This window comes from Neophocaena asiaeorientalis, unplaced genomic scaffold (assembly GCF_003031525.2).
Source record: "Neophocaena asiaeorientalis asiaeorientalis breed wild unplaced genomic scaffold, Neophocaena_asiaeorientalis_V1.1 scaffold191, whole genome shotgun sequence".
Classification (NCBI taxonomy): domain Eukaryota; kingdom Metazoa; phylum Chordata; class Mammalia; order Artiodactyla; family Phocoenidae; genus Neophocaena; species Neophocaena asiaeorientalis.
Window position 1 is genome coordinate 2,357,293 of NW_020175105.1, and position 21,859 is coordinate 2,379,151.

General features: G+C 48.7%; 1 protein-coding gene across 2 annotated transcripts in view; it reads right to left on the reverse strand.

The window, feature by feature from the left end:
- COBL (cordon-bleu WH2 repeat protein) overlaps positions 1–21,859 on the reverse strand; it is a 171,603-nt gene that overhangs the window by 9,500 nt on the left and 140,244 nt on the right. For both annotated transcript variants that reach the window (XM_024764376.1, XM_024764377.1), the window contains 5 exons: positions 18,489–18,798; positions 6,694–6,791; positions 3,616–5,465; positions 2,605–2,724; positions 1,632–1,904 (listed from right to left, as the gene is read on the reverse strand). In XM_024764376.1, the coding sequence (XP_024620144.1) occupies positions 1,632–1,904; positions 2,605–2,724; positions 3,616–5,465; positions 6,694–6,791; positions 18,489–18,798 (2,651 nt within the window). The remainder of the gene's footprint in view (positions 1–1,631; positions 1,905–2,604; positions 2,725–3,615; positions 5,466–6,693; positions 6,792–18,488; positions 18,799–21,859) is intronic.

Below are 21,859 nucleotides of genomic sequence, written 5' to 3' on the forward strand. Positions count from 1 at the left end.
GGCGGACAGGCACTTACTTTCAATTGATACTGCAATGTGCTTGGAGGAAAGAGGTTGTCTCAGGGTTGAATTCCAGAGCTGTTTTCATCAGAATCCACATGGTCCATTTATTAGGACACTTATTTAGCCATGCAGCCCAATTTCTTCACCTTTCCCTCATTCTATGTAATAAACGTTCTAAGTTCATAAATATATAAATTCTATAGAAGTGAAAAAACAAGAAAACCCAAAAGCCCTCAATAATTTTAACTGCTCTCCCCCCGCCCCCCCCCCCCCCCCCAGAAAACGTTCTAAGTTCATAAATATATAAATTCTATAGAAGTGAAAAAAAAACAAAACCCAAAAGCCCTCAATAATTTTAAATGCCCCCCCCCCCCCCCCCCCCCCCCATCCAGAGGAGAAAGTGTGAAACTGGCTGCCATCCAGTGCCATGTGGTTAAGCACATTTTCTTTTCCCAGCACCCTGAGGCTGGGCTGTGCTTTCAGTGATGAATTGCCCTCAGCATCCTCCCTGTGTGATGTCTTGGGTCCCTGACGGGGCCACAGCACACAGCATGGATGCCTCTCCATCACACGGACACGCTCTGGGGCTGACCCGGGAGCCGTGGCCGTGGCCCCAGGAACGCTCCCAGTCAGTGGCGTTCAGACCGCTCCTGCCCAGGGTGGCACCGCTGGGCGTCCCGGCTTCAGCGAGGACTGCCTTCTAGGCCCTAGGCTCCTGGGTGGGAAACCTTTTCAGCAAAGCCTGCCGCCCTCTGTGGAAGTGGCCCACCGGTCTCGTGGGCCAGCTGCTCTCTTGCAGAGCAGTGCAGAGTGGACATTCTGTGCCCAGACTGACCCCTGTCTGGGTCCAGCCCTATGTGAACCAGGGCAAGTTACTCCGGTTTTCTGAGCCTCATTCACTTTCTGTGTAAAATGAGGATAATCTTAGTACTGACCTCTTCAGGTACATGTGAGAACTTAAGCTTAGGGTCTGGACATAATCTCTCAGAAAATAATACCTGTCACCACCTCCCTATTATTAGCCGAACTCCTCCACCCACTAGAAACAGGCAGGAAGAGAGGGTCAGTCCATGCACAGAATCATTTTGGAGTTAAAGGAGATCTCAAAATCCATCTGGCCCAAAGGCCCTTTCAATTTGGGAACCCTACTTTGGGCGCCACAAATTCCACTGCTTTCAGGGACTAGGCGGGCATAAATGTACAGACCAGCGTAAGACCAGATAGAGGAGAAGCTTTAGAAAAACCAGAAACGTGTGCTCTGCCCAAGAGACGTCACATGCAATAATTTTCAAAATGTATGCTGGCAAAAGAAAAATAAATTACAAAAGAAAGAAGGAAAGAGAGAAAGATGAACTAATTAACCAATTATGCTGTCGCCTGGACCCGGGCCGAAGGCCATGAGTGTGGTGCGGGCCCTTCAGGATGCATCACAGGTGGCCGTCCTGGATCACAGGCAGCCGTGGGTGGTGGAAACGCGCTCAGGGGTTAGGAGTGCACTGGAGCCCTCCCTGCATCCCAGGAGCGAGTTCGGCAGACCTCCCACCACGCTGAGGGCGCGTCTGCCCAGTGGCACTCTTCTCCTGTCCTCTCACCCACGGGAGCGCGCACGCGCAGTCACGCATCCTCACCTTTCTCAACCGCGCGGCCCCTCTGCCTGAGCGGATGGCGTCCATCAAGGCCTGCCTGGCGTCCACCGGGCTGCTGAGGGGGCCCGAGCTGGACCTGGACGCCGTCCGGGATGCGGTGGGAGCCCGGGTGACTGGAGGGGATGGGGGCGATGGCGGCGGCAGGGCGGGTGGGGACTGGATCCCAAAGTCTTCTGGCCCCGGGGGTTCTGCCCCATGTGCAGACAGCACGGCATCGCGGAGGCTCTGGAGCTCCTCAGAGGCGGAGGACGTCACCTAGCAACGAGACGGTTAAACGCCAGTGTCCCAAATGTCCTTTCCAAGAGGCGGTACAGGGTATCTGACCGTGCAGCCAGCCCAGGGGGCGTGTCTGCTTCCCATCCCTGGGCTTTCCTGGGGGCCGGGGGTGGTGGTGGTGGTGGCAGTGACTGATGGCAGGGAGGAGGGCTGTCAGTCTGGCCCTACTGAGACCCCTGCCCTCCTGCCTCATCGTGGCGTGTCTGGACAGACCCCAAGGCCACACACCAACGACCAACCAATGGGGATGACCCCTCCTCCAAACACGGAAGGGAAGGTGTCCGTTCCGCTTTTCCTTGGATTCTGGCTCTGGAAGCTGGATGACCCCCTGTCCCCGAGCTCCAGTCCAGGTGGTCCTGCAGCTGTGCCAGACCAGCAACTCCATCCCTGAGTTGAGACGCTGCCGCCTCCCACTGCTGGGTGATCTAAGCCCTGAAGCCAGGCTCAGCGTCCCCGGAATTTGGGGAAGTGCACAGAGCTAGATATGCAGGGAGGACTTACACGTTTGGGAGAGAGAGGGAGAGTTTCTGTGCAGGGGCGGCCCCTCAATGCCTCTCCTGAGGTTGGTCTGGTTACTCCGATGATGACTTAGCATCGCTTACAAAATCGGGGGTTGCCCTGGCTGTTGCAGCATCCCTGGGATCACTGGGCGGGGGGCAGCTGTGGAGGCCCCTCTTACCTTCCTCAGGCTGCAGGTGCCGCTGTGCCCACGGATGGCTGCCAGCAGGGCTGAGCGCTCGCTGTCTGTCTCTGTGTAGGACGGTTTCTTCAGACCTCCCTCTGAGACGGGTTCTGGAGTCTAGAATATTTATTAACTATGTCAACACATGTCACTCAGGAGACGGGGGAATGCTGACGGTAAGGTAGTGCAGAGAAAACCCATAGTTATCAGTTCAGACCTACAGGGTCAGTTTCACAGTCTCTGTCTGTTAGAAGGTAAAATGATCAGGTTGAGATTCTGGATTGACCTCACACTATACAAAAATCAAAGGTTATATATTTGGGGTAGCACAGAATGATTGCCCCTGAATGTCCTATCCCTCCTGTTACTGGTCCTAGCTTTCCTGAGCAGATATGTGCCTTTAAGTCCTGCAGACCTGGATGAGAGGCCTGGGTCCCCACTAGCTGGCAGGGTGACCCCCCAGTTTTCTCAATGGCAAAATGGAGGACACAGTTCCCAATCATCAGTGTTGGTGTAGCTATTAAATAACATTTGCAGGATGATAAATGCCTATATGGGGGCAGGTGTGGTAAAACTGTCCCCAAGGTTACTGGAGCATGACAGCCCACCACTGCTGAAAATGCAGGGTGATGGGGATCCCAGCCTGACCCTCCATCTACCCCTCCAGGCTCAAGGACCAGTTATGGATGATCCCCCCTGCCCCACCCCCCACCTCTCCACTCCTCTGCGACCAGGCAAGGGCTATGTATTGGCGACATCTTTCCCCAGGGCAGTCAAGAGCCTTAAAGGCAGTGTGGACGAGCCCAAACCCATCAGTTTTGGCCCCTTAATGGTTCTATTCAAACAACTCTGTAGGCAAGGAGACAGAAATCCAGGTAAAATTAAACCTGTGCATTCACCCGCATCCCTAGCCCGGCACTCCTTCCTCCGATGCCACCTTAAAGTCTGTGTCTGGGTGGGTGTGGGGAAGGGCCCATCCCTGAGGCAGGAGCCCGCTGATGACTTCACCTTGCGAAGCCTGTCCTTCCCTCCCGCCGAGTGGATGGCCTCCATCAGGGCGCTGTGCAGGGATGTGTCTTTCGGGGCTGGCCTCTGGACCACGGGTCTGAATTTCTTCTTTGGCCCAAAGATACTGGCTGGCAGGGTACCATCGGCTTCAGGTACATCTGTGCTTGACAAACCCGGCTTTTCCTCCCATTCTGGGGGCTCCTGTTCGGCGTGGCTACTTGTATCAGACACTCTCGGAGAGTGGAGAGGCTCTTTGTGGACGGAGACCCATCTGGAGCCATTCACCAGGGCACTGCCTGGAGTCTCATCACCTCCCGAGCGAGCAGGTGGGGGGCTCGTGCCGGCTGGCTGGCACTTGGGATCAGATGCCGAGCTGGTCCTGTGTTTCCTTGGGCTTTGCTTTCCACTGAGACCACAGCTCTGTCCCACGGAAGCCTGACCCCTCTGGGCAGCTGTGATGAGTGGTCCATGGGAAGTTCTGTGGATGCCAGTGGGACCGTCTTGAGTAGATAGCTTCCCATAAGGGCTGCTGATTTGCCCTCCGGGATGCGCTCCTGCTGCCGATGCGTCCCCACTGTGACGCACGCCTGTCTCTGGGTACAGGCTGGGGGTGGTACCATCCTTCACCATGGGAGGTCGTCCAGGTGGGTCTGGCTCTTCACATGTCTTCTGGGCATTATCAGGCTTCCTCCCCACGTCAGTGTGGACTTTCGGGGTCCCTATCCGCTTGGCAATGGCAGAGGCCACGTACTGGCTGGATGTCCTTCTCTGAGGTCTGAGAAACGGGACTTCTGCGGTGTTCGCTGCTGGCACTTCCAGGGGACAAGCAGCTGCTGGGAGTGGCCAGCTTCTGCCCTCCTCCAGAGGTCTCCCATCTTCTGGGTTGGGGGACCGGGGCCGGGGCAATGTCGCTTTGGGGTCTGGGGAAGCGGGCTCCGCTCTGAGTCTGCTTTCTTGAGGTTGCAGATTCGTGGGCGTGGTGGGGGTAGAGGTCCTCTTGGCCCCCTCTGTGGGCCGGCCAGAGTGTTTTTCTATAGAGTTGGACCTCCAGAATTCTTTGACTTTTCCAATGGGCGGGGCTTCTGCTTCCAGAGTGGGCGACGTCGGGACTATGGTCCTGCCGGCGTTCGTGTGGGGACTCACCAGGTTCCCTAGCTCGTCGATCTTGATGGCACCCGTGGAGAGGGATGCTCCCCGGTCATAACATTTCATCTCCGACTTTGGAGGGACGATTTTATACGTTGTGAGGCCATATTTAAGCCCGTAACTCCCCCCTGGGTGTTGGTCTCGATACCACGGCGGTAGTGTCCAGACGTCACTTTTATCATCTCCTTCCTTTTCCTTCCCTGGCTGCGCGCTCCCCCTCCGGGTGGCCAGGGTCCTCCCGCCATGAGCAGAGCCGACCACCTTGCGTTCCTCCTTCGCATTCAGGTCGTGCGTGTGAAGCGCTGAAGCAGAAGTTGCCTTGGGCGCCATTTTACTGGGAGTCACATCCTTCCAGGTGTTGGTCGAGGCCACTATGACTTCTCTCCCAGGGTCCTGGGAAGGAGCCGGTGAGCCAGGCCCCGCCGCCCTCCTCTGCCCGTGCTGCTGGCTGTGCTCGGCCTGGCACGGCGGCAGCTGGGCCTTGTTGCTGGCTGTGCTCCCAGCATCGAAAGAGCCAGCGTTGTTGTTTCTGTTGGTAAATGCCACCGAGTCCACGGGATCATCGAGAACCTCCCCTATGAATGTCACCGGGATTGCCTCGGTATCGCCGTCGGGGATGTTGGTGCCTTGCGGGCAGTGACCGGACATGCTGTGTATGCAGTTGGTGAGGAAGCTCGAGTCGGTTTCATAGCTTTCTTCGATTTCTGCAAAGAAGCACAACACAGGTCACGGGTGGGCACCGCTCGGACAACTCCTATGCCCCTTATTCAGTGAAATTGCACCCCGACTTTGATTTCTCTGGGGTGCCTCTGGTGTAAGTTATTTAAAGTGTCATTTTGGGTTGCCATCTACACATGCCTGGAAGCAGTCTCAGCTTGCATGAGTCAACAGAGGACCTGTCTGCTGATCTGTGATGCCTTGAGGTATCATACAACATTTTGCCGGTATCTTCACTTACAGACTGATCTCTAAGTCCAAGCCCTCCATATACACCACCTCAGGGCAGGGTGGGAAGGTGGATTGGGGGGTTTTGACTTTCATCTTTTGCTCTTGTTCACCAGGAGCACCACAAAGTCTATGGCACAACTTGATCTTGCTTTGCTTATTAAGAGGCAGATGACTAAGCCTCGAGCCCATCAGAATTAGCCCTAAAGGATGCAGTGAGCCCTGTGGGCAGAGCCAGAGGACACACTAAGGCTGATTAAGGTTGCTCAGCCCTGTCAGCCCCATCTGAGGACGGAACACTGAAAAGCAAGTCAGACAAAACTCCGGGCCAGCTCTGGAGTCTGTCTCCTTCTTCTTGTTTTGTTTTCTTTGAGGGCACAGCCAATATCTACTTCCTAGTTGATTTTCACTCTGTGCCTTCGTTTGAAAGATTTCCAGTTTTTACTGAGCTGATTTGCATCTGCTTCGGCCTTACACTATTATTTCTCTGATATATGCACAGAATCGCAGTGCTGTGGGATGCCCCACTCTAAGAGGGGTCCCTGTCAACACACTGTGTTCTGCGTTTCCCTTTGAAAGTCAGCCCACATATTAGCAAGTAACAGGGTTGGAGGTTTAATAAACAGCCCTGTTTGCCTGTGTGGCACCCAGTGTTTCCCTAACTCATTTGAGGACTGGAGAACTTTTTTTCTGCTCATGTGTATGGAAGACTTTTCAATGTGCAAAATCAGTATTACTCAGAGGAGGTTTTAAGCAGCTGCTCAGATGTTTCCTCGGGACTGTTCAGCAGCCCAGGTGCAAGGTCCCCTCCAGGGAGCTGTGCTCACCTGTGTGCTCAGCCCCCAGTCCGGGCCTTCCTCACACGGAGCTGCGTTCCCTCTGCAGACATCTTCCCCGTGTGATGCCATAAAGTTCAGCCAGAGAAGATAACCCTCAGAGCGCCGGCCACATGGGGCAAAGGTCCAAGCAGGAGCAGGCGCTGCTTACCTTCCAGCTCTTCGTCCAGTTCTGCAAGGGTTTTCTGGAACTGGCCGGTCATGAATAGGTCTTCATCCTCATGTGAGGCTGGAGCAACTCTTCCACTTCTAGGGAAGACCAAGCAGAAAGGGAGAGCATTCGTTTATCTCCTTATTTACGTAATTCACTCTTTTCTGGAAATATCTGAAGAAGGTACAACTCATAGTCAAATTCTTGCAGTTCCAAAGGCATTGGACCACTGCTGCCCTTGGACCTACTGGGACGCAGATGGTGTGTGTGTATGTGTGTGTGTGTGTGTGTGTGTGTGTGTGTGTGTGTGGGGTGCACAGTGAACACCATGACTACAGCAAACCTCAGGGCAGCAGTGACAGCCTCCCCAGCCCACCCCCCTCCCCAGGCCCCTCAGGGTTTTAACTGGATGGGGGAAACGCCCACAGCGGGGGGCCCACACAGTGCCCTCCAGTGCCTCATGCAGCCTTCCCACGCGGGGACCTACCTGGGGCTTTTTTGCCCAGATCATCCTATGATAAACCGCACAAGCAGATATGAAGCAGGTGAGGTCCTTATTGCTGCTTCACAGAGAGGCAACCGCGTGAGCTCAGGATGGCGCAGCCCAAGCTCGCAGGGGGTCCAGAACCGGGGAGGGCTGGCCACGTATGTATCCAGAGGTGCCGCGTGGTGCTGCCACCCGGGCATCCAGGGAGATGTCCCCCCATCCCCCCAAGGAGAACTGGACCTTCCTTATCTGTGTCCCTGGACAGCGGCACCCACAAGACAACGGCTGCCAAAGCAATTTGAAAGCAGCCTTTGCAAAGGCTCTTGTCTCCGTTTTCTTGCTGTGCCAAGAACAGAGACACATATGGGGTGATTGTCACTCTTCAGTGAAAGCTGAAGGTCTTTCCCGCTGACCGTTAAAATCGAGGACCGATTTCCATCATTACTAATCAGGCCGAGATAATGATGCTTGAAATATGCTTTGTACCATCCTCACTTATGTAGCAAAGTTCGTGTTCTGATAAATAAGCCTTTCTTACTTGGTGATCGTGTCCCTTTGGAGCCAGGAAGTGGCTTCCAGACCCGTCTCAGCTAATATCCTCTGACACGGCAAACAAAGAGCGTTGGCCGAGATCTGTGTGGCTGTGGACCAACTAACAACGACCACGGGAGGCTCAAGGCTGCGTTTCCTGTTGCTTTTGCCCCAAGACTTAATTGAATGCATTTACTAAACTTGTGTTTTTCTCTTTCATGGAATGTGGTGGTTTAAATAAATCTCATTTAAATATTCAATAAAGTGTACGGCAGAGAAAAAAATGGGAAGGGCTCTATAAAACAGTGTTTGAAATGGAAAACAGAGCACTTTTCAAATGCTGCCTCCTACTTTAAGTTGTTTAAAGTCCAGCCAAACAAAATTATGTCTATACTTTTCCTTCAAAGTATTTGCCTTTCCTTCAAAGTATGCAAAATCACACTGTTCCATGGGAACAGAATGATATTAATAAGAATTAAAAACTATAGCACAGGGAACTATACTCAGTATTTTGTAACAACCAGTAAGGGAAAAGAATCTGAAAAAGAATATATATATACACACATATATATGTGTATGCATATATATACATATTCACTTAGTTGTATACCTGAAATTAATACAACATGGTAAATCAACTATACTTCAATAAAAACTAAACTAAACTAAACTAAAATAATGCACCCTTTGAAGAAAAAGAATTAAAAAGTAATTTAGAAGTTCCACTGATGATATTATTTCATAAAGCGTACACCGGAGAAAGAAGATCACCCCAGACTGACAACAACTCCGTGAATCTTGTTGACTGACGACAACAAGACTCTCAACTTGTTGCTCCTGGTGTTAACTGGAAAGCAATGGGAATGTGTACATCAAGAAGCAAAAGCACAGCTTTAACTCCGCAGGAACGTTGGTTCATTAGCCTCACTTTTGATAATTTGCCTTAAGAAAGTAATGCTATGGAAGGAAAAACATAAACACCGGCATGTTCGTCATATTCATGGGGAGGTCTCTACAGCTTCCAGCGGCAGGGCGTCCCCCCCGTCACCGCATCCTATGACGACCATGCCATGGAGGTGGAAACACAGATCGCTGCTTAAGCCGGCATGTCACGTGAAGAAATCGAGACATGCAACTCCACACAGGATGGTCACGATGATCGAAAAGTAACCTGTGTCTGTGGACAAGGGTGAGGCAGAAACCTAGGCACCATCGCCGACCAGTGTGATTTGTTGAAATGGATGGATTACGGCAAATATTTCATACTTTTTTTTTGAAGTATGCTCATTTTGGTACAAAGCAGCTTGATTGATGAGGCAATGTCTGAAATGGGCAACATCTAAGATGATCCTTTGGTCCTCTAATGAGTACTAATTCTTTTATGAAAAGCCATTTACATGTGTGTGATACCATGCCCCATACACGTGGCATGTTGTGTTTATAATTTTATTGTGTTCCTGAGTACCTAGCAATCCCTGAGATGACCCTAAACCAGTGTGCGACAATCCGAACTCCTCAAGGAGGCACTGCAGCAGGGCCTGAGCCAGCCCTTCCCCACGCTCCTCCCACCCACGCTCCGGCCTGAGCTGCCTGGTCTAACCATCAGTGGCAAAGCCCCAATCTCAGGGCTTCAGACCTGTTCTCCGCCTGCCCGTCTCACCTCCCGTCAGGCCCCCTGTGAAGCCCGGGGTCCCTACACCGTGTCCTCTGCCTTCCACCTGGCTCAGCCTGCCTGCCCGCCCCTTTCCTCCGTCTGCCTCTTGTACACGTCCCAGGTTTGTCCCAGATGCTCAGCTCCACACTCCGCCGATACATCCCACCCACCTCTCACCTGACTTTGCTCTTGACGCCCCAGGGTGGACCTGGTTCACCGGGGCCTTGCCTGTCCAGGAGGAGAGAGTGGACACATGACAGAAGGCACCGGCCTTGGGAGCGCTGTGGAGGGAGAAGCCCAGGTCCTTGGCTGGTGCTTTTCCCAAGGCTGCCGCGCACCTTCGGGGCGGGGCAAGGCCAGGCCTGTGGACCACTTGGCTTCTGCAGCCGGTGCCTCTCCTGATGCGGGATAGGACCCGCCACACTCTGGATTCTGGGTGAATGGGTCATCTGGCAAAAGCCCCAACCAGTGTGATGTATGTATTATGCTTTCCAATGTACAGCTTCAGGAGGGGGAGGCTTAGCAGAATTTGCTTTTCCTTCCTCACCCACCCCATCCACTTCTCCTCAAAGGGCTGCCGATGGATTACAGCTATTCCTCTCTCCCTGTAACAGCCAGCTGGAAGCACCTGGTCCCTGGGCTTGGAGGGCAGCTTCTGTGGGCTCAGCAGCAGGGCCCTCCTGCGTGCCCCTGAAGAATCACAGTTGGCCAGAAGCATTAGCACCTCTTTTAAGCTGAAAGTCAACTGCGCAGATGTTCCTTTCCCAGGCATCATTCCTTACGCCCAACACACACTCCACTCTAAGATAGACAGTTTCTTATGGACAGTTTGTTTTGGCTTAAGACCAAGGAAATGAAGGGCAAACAAGCAGCACAGGCATTCCGATACCAGCTGCACGTGTTGGAGAAACTTCACCGGGAGCCTTCCCTCCCGCGGAGGGTCACTCTGCCAAGGCCACAGCCGCGGACAAGCCACTGCTGCCTAACGTCTGAGGCTCAGCCGGCCTCAAGCGGGAGTCTTCCGGGAAATGGAGCGCCTCAGGGGCGGGGTCTGGCGACGGCCCCACCCACTCCCATGGGAGACTAACAGCAGTCACGAGGAATCGGTACCTGGGCAAACAGGTACTTTTTCATTTTTACAAAAATTTTATATGAGAAAAAAGAAAGCACGGGCTGATTCTGCCCCATTCCAGCACATCAAGTCATTTTTCTTTTTGATGTGGCTAGGAAAGTTTCTTTAGGTAATTTACCCAGTCGCAGAAAACAAGCAAAGTCTGAGAGGAAAAAGATGTCCTTTTCAGGTTCAACGGCTGACAACAACCAAACCAACCCATGCGATTTCAAAACAGTTACTTGATAAACTAAAGGTAAGAAGCCTGGGAAAAGAGACGGCTGACGACAGTAATATGTGCTTAACTTCCCCATTCCGTGTACAAACGGTCCTGTATTTATAAAGCTTCAGAGTTCTAGAACAACAGGGTCCAACAGAAATGTCATATGAGCTACACATGTAATTTAAAATCTTTTTGTAGTCACGTTAAAAAGGTAAAAAGTAAGCAAGATTATTTTTTCATTAAATAACGTTAATTTTCCTTAACTTTAATTAGTCTACTCTAACTCATCCACAGCCCTCACGTCCACCACTCACGGACAGGTGGGGGTGGAGAAGGAGCTTACGGATTGCCAGGCGGAAGGTGGGCAGGCAGCGGACAAAACAGGGAGACGCCCTTCCCCTGGAGAAGCTACAGTTTCTGTCTTTTGAGGCTCTACACATGATTTCAGTGTGGTTCTACCGTTAAAAAAAAAACAGAGCCTGCAACCCACTTACCCAATCTGTCTCATTGACTCCTTACAGAATTTCTGCGGAACTAGCGTCCTCCAAAGGGATCCCAGGACTGAAAGCTTCACAGTACTGATCACACACGGTATGATACACAGATGGATGAGTTGCCTGATTACAGCAAGATTGCCTTCAGGATTCGAGAGTTTAGAAACAGTGCTAGCCTCTCCCCCGTCTGTCTATCGGTACACAAATATGATCCTATGTTCTTTTCAGACAAAGATGCTATAAATAGTTTAATGAGGCAGACGGTCAGAGGTAGACACAGGTTACAAGGATTTCCAACAAATCAGGTTTCTATCCTTCCTCAGGCAGTTTTAAATAAACGACATCAACAACAACCACAATAACACCAGCCATCCATTTCTGAAGGCTGGCAATATGTTAGGCACTGTCCTAGGGGGTGGTACTGCAGACCTCGATTGTACTGACAAGAGAGTAGAAGTGAGAGGTCAATCCCCCAAACTACAATGACGTATCACCTCACACTAGTCAGAATGGACATCACCAGAAATTCTACAAATAACAAGTGCTGGAGAGGGTGTGGAGAAAAGGGAACCTTCCTGCCCTGTTAGTGACAATGTAAACTGGTGCGGCCGTTGTGGAAAACAGTATGGAGGTTCCTTAAAAAAACTAACAATAGAATTACCATATAATCCTGCAATCCCACTCCTGGGCATGTATCTGGAGAAAAACATAATTTGAAAAGATACGTGCACCCCTATGTTCATAGCAGCACTATTCGTAATAGCTAAGACTTGGAAGCAACCCAAATGTCTGTTGATAGATGAATGGATAAAGAAGATGTGGTACATATAGACCATGGAATATTACTCAGCCACAAAAAGAAAATGAAATAGTGCCATTTGTAGCAACATGGATGGACCTAGAGATTATTAGCCAGACAAAGATCTCATGATATCACCTATAAGTGGAAGCTAAGAAAAAAAATGATGTAAATGAACTTACATGCAAAACAGAAATAGACCCAAAGGTATAGAAAACAAACTTGTGGTTACCAAGATGGTAAAGGGGGGAGGGATAAATTAGGAGTTTGAGATTAACAGATACACTACTATATTTAAAACAGATAACCAACAAGGACCTACTATATAGAACAGAGAACTACACTCAATATTTTAATAGTAACCTATAAGGGAAAAGACTATGAAAAAGAATATATATATATATATATATATGGACTTCTCCTGTGGTGCAGCAGTTAAGAATCCCCCTACCAATGCAGGGGACACGGGTTCGATCCCTGGTCTGGAAAGATCCCACATGCTGTGGAGCAGCTAAGCCTGAGTGCCACAACTACTGAGCCTGTGCTCTAGAGCCATAACACAACATTGTAAATCAACTATACTTCAACTTAAAAAAAAGAAGTGAGAGGTCAAGTCATTGGCCCAGGGCACCGTCACCAGCAACAGGCAGGGCAGATATGATGCCAGGCAGGCTTCACATCGTGCTGCTCTTTAAGCATTAGGAGTGTTGGCCTGGGTCATACACGAAGGAAAGATGCAGCTGGCAGGAGATCTTTCATGGTGACACAGCTCCCACCCAGGGCAGGACTGTGTGGAAGCCACTGCTAGGTGTCCCCACCATGAGGGGCAATCCCCACATGGGCCGAATTCTTCCTGAAGGAGATGATTTACTGGCTGTGCTAAATTGAGAGGAAGACTTTTGGAACTGGATGTCCCACTTACAGGGTCAAGTTTGAATTGAGGGCATAGATTTATTTTGCAGTGAAAACTATAATTGGATCTAATCGAATGACTTGATGGAAAACATACCATTTTCAGATCACAGCACACAAAGCACACTCTAATCATTCCCAAGCCTTCACCCTTGCTCTCTTTAGAAGACTGGTATTTATCCTTGAGACTTCAATTCAAAATCTTGGCTGTCAGGGCATTCGATGGAGCCCAGCCAGCGCTGCCCTTGAGGAAGTTGGAGCCGTGGCAGCAAGAAGCAGAGCCTCCAAATTCAGTGCACGAGCAGGAGACGTGCACTTTGCCACTAGACCGAATAGTGTAAGAAAAACGCTTTCAGCTGAAGCCAACCCCACAGACGCTCTTTGGACAGGCTGCAGGAGCTCTGGTGCAAAGAGTCCTTGCCTCCAATTTGTCAAAGTGGGACCCCAGGAAATCCCAGCCAAAGAAGTCTGGATGAATTTGCTATCTGCAGAATAGCAGATGGCAGAGAGAGGAGAAACAGCCCAGCAAACTAGAACTTTACAGACCTTACAAACTGGGGCCTTTGCAGGTCACAAAGGTTCTTCCACTCTTCCCTCCAATACTGAATGAATCTCCGAGTATCAGAGGGGTGGCAATAGTACAGGGCACCCTGGCAAAGTTGAAAACCACAAACACTCCTTATTTCCCCTGGGAACTGGTGCCACAGTGGAGATTCTGCAAGCTGAGGGTGTCTGAGACTGTTGGCGACAGCTTCACCATCCGTCAGAACCCATGTCCCATTTGCAGAGACCTAGCCATGCCCATCATGGCAAAGGGTAACTTATGCTCCTGAGCCTCTGGTGTCCGGCATTCCAAGGATGGAGAGGCCTCACTGTCACAGCCAGGTCCTGGACCATCACAGGAAGAACACCCCAACTGGGAACACAAATGCCACCTTAGGATGAGCTGCAGAATCCAGGTGTCAGAATCAATGCTGGGCAGAGCCAGGAGGTGGATTCAGGGCCCAGTAGTAGGCACCAAGACCAGGGTACCAGCCCCTTCAAGTGGCCTCCCTTTCTAAATGTGGTCCAGGGGCATCCATCTCACGGCACAGGAAGGGAAGAGCTGGCAGGCTGACTGAGTACACATCTGCCCTTGTCACCAGGCCTGTCCTCTCCTGGGACAGCAGGGTATCAGAAACCACGTTCTTTGTTACTGTTTCTCTCAATCACTGAACTCGTGTACCCCTGGGCAGTGTTCCGCTCCGGGGCCCTTTCCAGGTGGCCGAGGTCAAGACCACACCTCCATGAACAGTGGTGGGCTCTGCTCTCAGGACATTTCAGCTTGATTCTGGGCTACCAACCCCCAAACACGGGTTATCATCTCATTGAACTTGACCCTGGGCCAGTCTGGACACCTGCAGTCATCTGCTCCATTGTGGATCACACAAATTTTGCAGACTTGCTCTCTGGGCCAGGACCGGTCGGCCCCTGAAGACTGACCCAACCTTCCCCTTCCCCTTCGGGCTTTTTGCTGTCCTAACTCTCAATGCCCTATTCTCAGACAGAGCCTCAGAGCACATCACTGGAATGCACCATGTTCACCAGAAGCAGTGTATTCTCTTTCTCTCTATCCATGTATCTGAGGTGCGTATTTGTAAATGCCGTAAGTGTGACAGTGAAGAAGGGGGATGACCTAGGACAGCATCTCCCAAATGGTGCACAGCGGAACACTCATTCTAAAGGATATTAAGAGGCAGGCAGAGGGGAAAATTTACACATGCTGCTTTGCTGCAGAATTTGTAAGCGACTTTATACTCTCCTCTTCCAAGAGAAGAACGTGGAACTTCCCAAATATATTGTGAAGTGATATTTTTCAAGAGATATATCCCAGGAGATACCCGAGTAACTGTAGCGATTCCAAAGTTGGCAAATGAGTGCGCAGAGGAGGACGGACCAAAGCATCCAGCCGTCAGTGGAGCGCACATCTGGGACTGGCCTGCCCAGCACGTAGATGTGTTTTGTTTGGCCCTGAAAGTCTGAATTGGTTGCCAAGATTTAAAATTTGGGAGGCCTAAATCTCTCAAATGGGGAGGGGACTGGATTCTGGATGGCAGGTGGGTCACAGCCCTTGATGAACCACCCATCCTCCCGGCTACAACATAAGGGCCGTCTCCACGTGGGGACCTTGTCCATCTTTTCGTCTTTCCAGCTCCTGTCCCATCCCAGACCCAGTGCCCACCGCAGTGCATCAGTACCGTTTGTATCCAAGGAGGGAACTGAAATCAGGTTTCGGGGGACAATCTCTGCGTCTGCTACCTGCTTTCTAGTTCCTATCTTTGTTTCTTGCATCTGAATATTTTTCAAATTCTAAGTTTAAGACTATTCCTCCCATAAACAGAGTCTTTCCAAAACTGGAAATGTACCTGGTTGACAAACATATCGGGAAAGCTCAGCTTCAATGGGAATCAGAGAAAAAGAAATTAAAGCAATTAACACTTATAGCCTTTAAAAAAAACCCAAAAAACTGGGGAGACCTCACATAAAAATCTAGATTTCTGTCTTCTCTTCCAACGCCGGCCACACTGGGTCTGTAAACCCCTCAGGGCAACAACCGTAAGGAAGCTGTGGGGCTGCCCTCTTTAGAGAAAACTTGTGCTTTGCCCCATGCTGTGTGGCCTCTGAGTTTGTAACCCCTGCTTTCCACAGTAGGCACGGATTTTAAGTAATCCTGAAATTTATTGAAAGTCATGCATTTGGACATAAAGATGTGATACACCATGCTGAAGCCTCTGAGTAAGTTGAATTGGTCAATGGAGACAACTCTTGTTGAGAAAGAAAAACCTACAGATATTCCATGAAAACTCATGGGCAGAGAGTTGATCCCATTTCTGAGGCAAATAATGGAACAGCACAGACAGGACTGAGGAGCTCAGCGATCATCTTCAACTTCCTTTGACTCTAAAGCCCAAAAAAGGCAAGTTGATGTGCCATGAAAATTCATGGTGCTCTGGTCCCTAAACTAACTGTGTGATTTAGTCGATGGGTCCCACCCAATGGCTATTCAAGAGGCACTGAGCATGTGCACAGGTACCCAGTCAGTGGCTCCCACACCTGTGACAGGTAGGAGGCGTTATCTGCACAGATATAAGCAAAACTCGAGGCTCAGCAAAGTTAGGAGGACCCTCGAAGGCCAAGCAACTAGTTAGTGGTGGTGGGATTCCACATGGGTCGGTCAGGGCCCAGAGTCCCCTCCCTCCCCTCCACACTACTCTCAAATTCAGTGGCACCCCAGAGACGAGGGCAGAAAAACATGACCTGCTCCCTGTTTGGATAAAGCGTCAGGTTCCAAGACCCGGTGATTATCCTGGCTGTGGCTGCAGACAACAGTACCATACTTGAACAGAAATCAGCAAGATTTTACATCTGGTCAACACCAGCAAAATCCACTGGGACTTTTGTAGGAGCATCCCTGGGGCACTGAGGTAACGTGTCTGATTAGTTTCAGATGTAGAGCTCAGGGTGTGCGACCCCAATGCAAACCAACTGAGCAGATCTGAGGATTACCGTGAAGCTCCTTTCCTTTATGTTTAGGTGGACTCTGAAGGGAATGCCGTAGTTTTTCTCTGCAAACAGGCCAACCTCAGCTCAATGCACCCTGTTTGGGGCAGAGGCAAAACGGACCAATTGTCACCTTCTAATTTCCTGTCTAATAAAATATAAACTTGGTCTTGGAATTGTCCTTAAGATTGAAGAGCTGTACTTGAACATTATTAGAGGGTGTATACAACCACCTGGGGAAATGCTCGTGATAAACTGTTACAATTACATTAACCAGACAGAGACTTGTGTGTTCATTTAGGCAAAGCTGAAAAAAACATGAAAAATACAAAGGCATTCATTCATTTTGGTGATCAACTTACGCTTTTTTTAGAAAAAGAATCTACTTTATTTCTATTAACGTTTCTAAAACATTGTGTGACTGGTTCTTAAAATTATCTAAAAGGTAAGAAAAAGGAGATTATCACACTAAGTGAAGTAAGCCAGACAGAGAAAGATGAATATCACATGATATCACTTATATGTGGAATCTAAAAGAAGAAAAAAGATACAAATAAACTTATTTCCAAAACAGAAAGAGACTCACAGACATAGAAGACAAACTTAGGTTTACCAAAGGGGAAAGGGAGGTGGGGGGAGGGATAAATTAGGATGTTGGGATTAACATGTACAGACCACTGTGTATAAAATAGATAAACAACAAGGACTTACTGTATAGCACAGGGAACTCTACTCAATATTTTGTAATAACCTATAAGCGAAAAGAATCTGAAAAAGAATAGATATATGTATGAATGAATCACCGTGCTATACACCTGAAACTAACATGATATTGTAAATCAACTATACATCAACAGTAACAAAAAAAAGAAGGATGTGCTGCCAAGAATTAACCTGCCTTTCTAACTAAGAATGAAGAAAGGAATTATGACAGACTGGTTCTGGTGCAGAGACAGACTAACCAGTCTATGGAATGAGTGCAAGCAACAGACCGACGTGTCTACGGAAACTGGACAGAGGACCAACATGGAACTAGGAACCAGTGGGAAAAATAGATCCCTTCTTGACACCACGCCCCAAAATAAACTCCAGGTAGACAAGAAGCCCAAATGTCAGAAAGCAACGCTAAAACTTTTACAAGAAATTCAGATAATCTTTAGTCCTTTGTGGCATGAGAATATTCAAATATTCAAATATCATATACGTTCAGGAGAAAAAGGACAAATTCAACACCATTCAAATCAAAAAGCAATTTTCATACAACAAAATAAAACAGTTGAATTCAAGCCACTGTCTTAGAGGTTCTTTGTGTGTAAATAACTGTCTAAAGAGAAATTAACGATTAAAAAAAAAAGTAATGTCCCAATTTAAAAAAAAAGAAGGCTATGAAAAGACAATTCATAGAAGAGGAAACTGAATTGGTAATACACACGTGACAAGATGTCATCCTTACTGATCAGAGTATTGTATCTTAAAGCCACACGAAATGCCATTGGGCACCTGTATGACTACAACGCCCATTAATCCCCGTATCGGTGGACGTGGAGTGGCAGGCCACTATAGACGGGACGGCTGGAGGACGTGGACACCAGATCACCATTTTGGAGAGCAATCTGCCAATATTCTGAAAAGTTGCAGGTGAGTTTTCTCTGAAGGTCTAATAATTTCTCTTCTCGAAAAGCTCTGTGTATAAATGGAGACCTATGTATGACGTGCTTATTGATTCCAGTGGTGAAAAACCAGAGCAACCCAAGTGTCCATTCATTAAGAAATGGATACATAAGTGAACTAAGAACACATACGTCATCAGGGATAAATCTTCAACACATGATGTTGAGTGGAAAAGTACACTCAGAGTATGGTACCATCTATATAAAAGTACGAACAAACAAGCCAATACTACGTATTATTTGTAAATACCTGCAGAGCTAGAAAGAGCATGAAGACAGAACTATGGAGAACAAGTCCCCAGTCAGGGGGCGGTGACCTCACAAGTATCGCTTGGGTCACCAGGACGAAAGACCTCCCTCCGTCCATGACTCACCTCAGATGCCAGTTCCCAGGGCCACTCCTCTCCCACGAGGGGCTCTTCTGGGGGCCCAGCTCTGGGGTCCCAGCCAGGTCCTGGTCACTGCAGTCTTCCTGGTCTGTGGCCCACTTGTCTTTGGATTTCGTGCTGTCATGTTGGGAATCCAGGGACACGATGTCCGAGGGGGAACTCATCACTCCCGAGTCCTCTGTTGTGTCCTCTGAGGCAAAGCAGCTGCCAACAGACACAGTCTCCTCGGCCTCCGACGGCAGTGGTGGGACCCCGTCCACACCGCAGGGACCGCCAGGCCCCAGGGGCAGGCTCACTGGACGAGACACACAAGGGCAGGTCAGGCAACGCTCCAGTGAGTTCCCCACTGCCTGACTCATTTGAAATCTGGAATTTGGGGTGTGAGTGAGGACCCCTCAAACACACCACTTCCCTCTGGACACACTTTAACTTGGAAGGAGTTACGTGCATATGTGACTGAGAGCAACATTTTCCCTAAAAAAATCAGCATATTTTGAATTAACCTTTGGAATTGTTATACGTGACTACAAGCAAACAACATTAAAAAATTCAAACTAATGACATGGTGAATGCAATTGTTTCCAGTCTGACCCTTGGTTTAACAGAAGTTGTTTGAAAATGAGTTCTCTGGAGAAACTAGGGGTTTTCAAAATAGAAACAAACTTTGAAAAAACGCATCTTGTTCGGGAACTTCTAACTTCCCGGGGACCTGGACAATTTGGCCTTAAATATTAATGACAGCCATTGTCAGCATCTGGCTTTCTCTTTATTTTTACATGTGAGAGTAAGATCTGGTTTAAATAAGAGGTGCTCGTAGAACAGAACCCGCAAGTAAAATGTAGAAGAATGAGAACAAAAGTGTTCTTGGGTGAGGTCGCTGTGCCCTGAGCACTGAATGTGGTTCAGGGCAGCAGACGGAATAAGATGCACCGAGTTGTAACTTACTGCGGAGGCCCGAGTTCATTCCCTCAGACTCTAATCGTGACGATGGGGCACTGCGGCCACGCGTCACATCTGTCCAGCTATTCCGAGGGACAGTAAGTGTTAGGAGAGTGTGGGCACCAATTTCCCCCTTACTGGGCTTTGAGGTTGAAAGCTCCATGCTTGGAGAAGAATCTCCCTAACATTGAGGTGGTAGGACAGGAATATAGAACTCTGGACCAGCCTCAGACCAGAGGTGTTTTTTAAATTGAATGTAGATATAGATTTTAAACCTCAAGGCATAGGATCTAAGCACTGCTTATGGCCATCCAGGAAATAAGGACTGTGTTGTGCTGTAGTTTCCGTGCGTTTTGTTTGTAAAGCGTTCCTCCAATAAGTAAATCGCTGGATGCCTGAAATGAATAAAGGCTACACACATGCCGAGTGCAAACTCCACAGACTCATGCCCTGATAGACAAGTGACATCATAACACCATCAATACACACTCAACACTGTCAATATTTTAACTGGACAGCAGACTAGAGACACAGAGTTAACAAAACCAAAAGAGCGCCGAGGAGAAAATTCCCGGAGCTGCTGGTTTCTTGGAGATCCCAAACAGTAAAATAAAAGGACAAGATCAAAAAAACAGAAACAAAGGAACCAGACATTTCACAAAAGAGCTCACAAATAAAGATCAGAAACAAGGGAGGAATTGTTTAGAGAAGCAAAGGCACAAGGCAATGTGTCTGAATGCAGTGAATGCTTCTGAACAATGACCTCTTTCTTCTAGCTTTCTTCCTGGCTTTTGTTGCAAGACTCTTAATTAGAGGGCAAATCCGGAGAAGAAACACTGCCTATGGATTAATACCACCCAAGCCTTTTCTGCCGTGGGTCTACTGAGAAGCTGTCACACCTCGGATGTTGTGTGCTGGCTACTCTGTCCACACAGCCAGCGACTCTGCCGGCGATGTCACTCCTGGACGCTCCAGCCATCCAGAGAGGGCAGGAGGGAGGGAGGATGGAAGGATGCTCGGAGCACCGGGCAGGTCTGCCGGCTAGTAAGAGAGATGAGCTCGTGCTAAGGCTCAAGCCTCCTGCGAACCACTTCCCGAGAGTGCTGTCAAATCCGGCACGGATTTGAAGATGGGAATGGACATCCCCACGAGGCTCTGTACCTGGGTCAGTGTTAGTTTGTTCGTTTTCAGGCCGTTTCTGATTCTCTCCGCAGTCTGCGCTGTCAGCCTGAGACTCTTTTGCTTGGAATCAGACATCCCCATCTGCTCCCTTATTATCTTTTCTCTTTTCCACTGGTTCCTATTATTAACCTCATGAACTATAACATGTTTTGACAATTTCTGTTTAAGACGATGGAGCAGGAAACTGCTTTTTCTTTATTGATTCTAAACAGAAGCCTAAGACACAAAAGGAAAACTTGGAGCTGCTTGGCCTCGGGTCCTGTCCTGCAGATCCTTCTGTGCAGCCCACTTTCTAGCCTCACTCAGCCCCAGAGGGTTTCCACCAAGCCAGTGGTCCAGGGACCCAGCCTGAATCCCAGAGCCCGGTCCAATTTCTACTCAGAACTTTGAACAACCCTTTCCCCTTTCTGTAAAATAAGCATGACATCCCTTCTAGAATTCTATCCTTCTTTGAAATTCCAAATCCAAAGAGAGGATGTAAACATTTTTGACAGTTGACTGGTGACGAATTAGGAATCTTAAAAGAAGAAAAGCATGGCCTTTTTTCCTCTCTGCTATTTTCCGTCACCCCTAAGAGTAAGTCGCTCTTTTTGAGTTGATTAATGCGTTGGCAAGTTTGCTCTTCTCTTAAGGCGTGAACAACCTTTTGGAACTGAAGAGTTATTATTGCGGGATTTTTGCAAATGTGGAAAAACACAATTTGTCTTTAGCAGATGCCAAATATAAATTCACGATTACATTCTCTTCCAGATAAACAGCCACAGAGCCCAAGTCCAGAATATTAACACTTCCATTGTTCTCCACCTGACTTACATAATCCCATGGCTCAAACGCCATTACAGCTAAATGAGAGCAAAAATTCTCGAGCTCAGGCGTAAAGCAGAAAGAAGAAGAAAGTGCTAACTTAAGGCTACTAATTCCTCAGGTTGAACACAATCATTTCAGTTTGACATGAGTTCCACTGAGTTTTTCTTTTACAAAGTCACCAAAGAAAATTTCTAACACCAAATGTAAATATCTTCTGGGTATTTTGGTAATGGATTCATTTTTATTAGTTTATTAAATGCAAATGAAAGATCTTGTATGATATGATATTGTTTATTTGCTGGTCATTATGAAGGGAGATTTGTCAAGAGTCAGTTTCCCCAGGCTTATACGCCCAGAGAAAATGTCTCATGGAAAGACTAACCTCAAAAAAAAAAAAAAAAAAAAAAAAAAAAAAAAAAAAGAGGGGG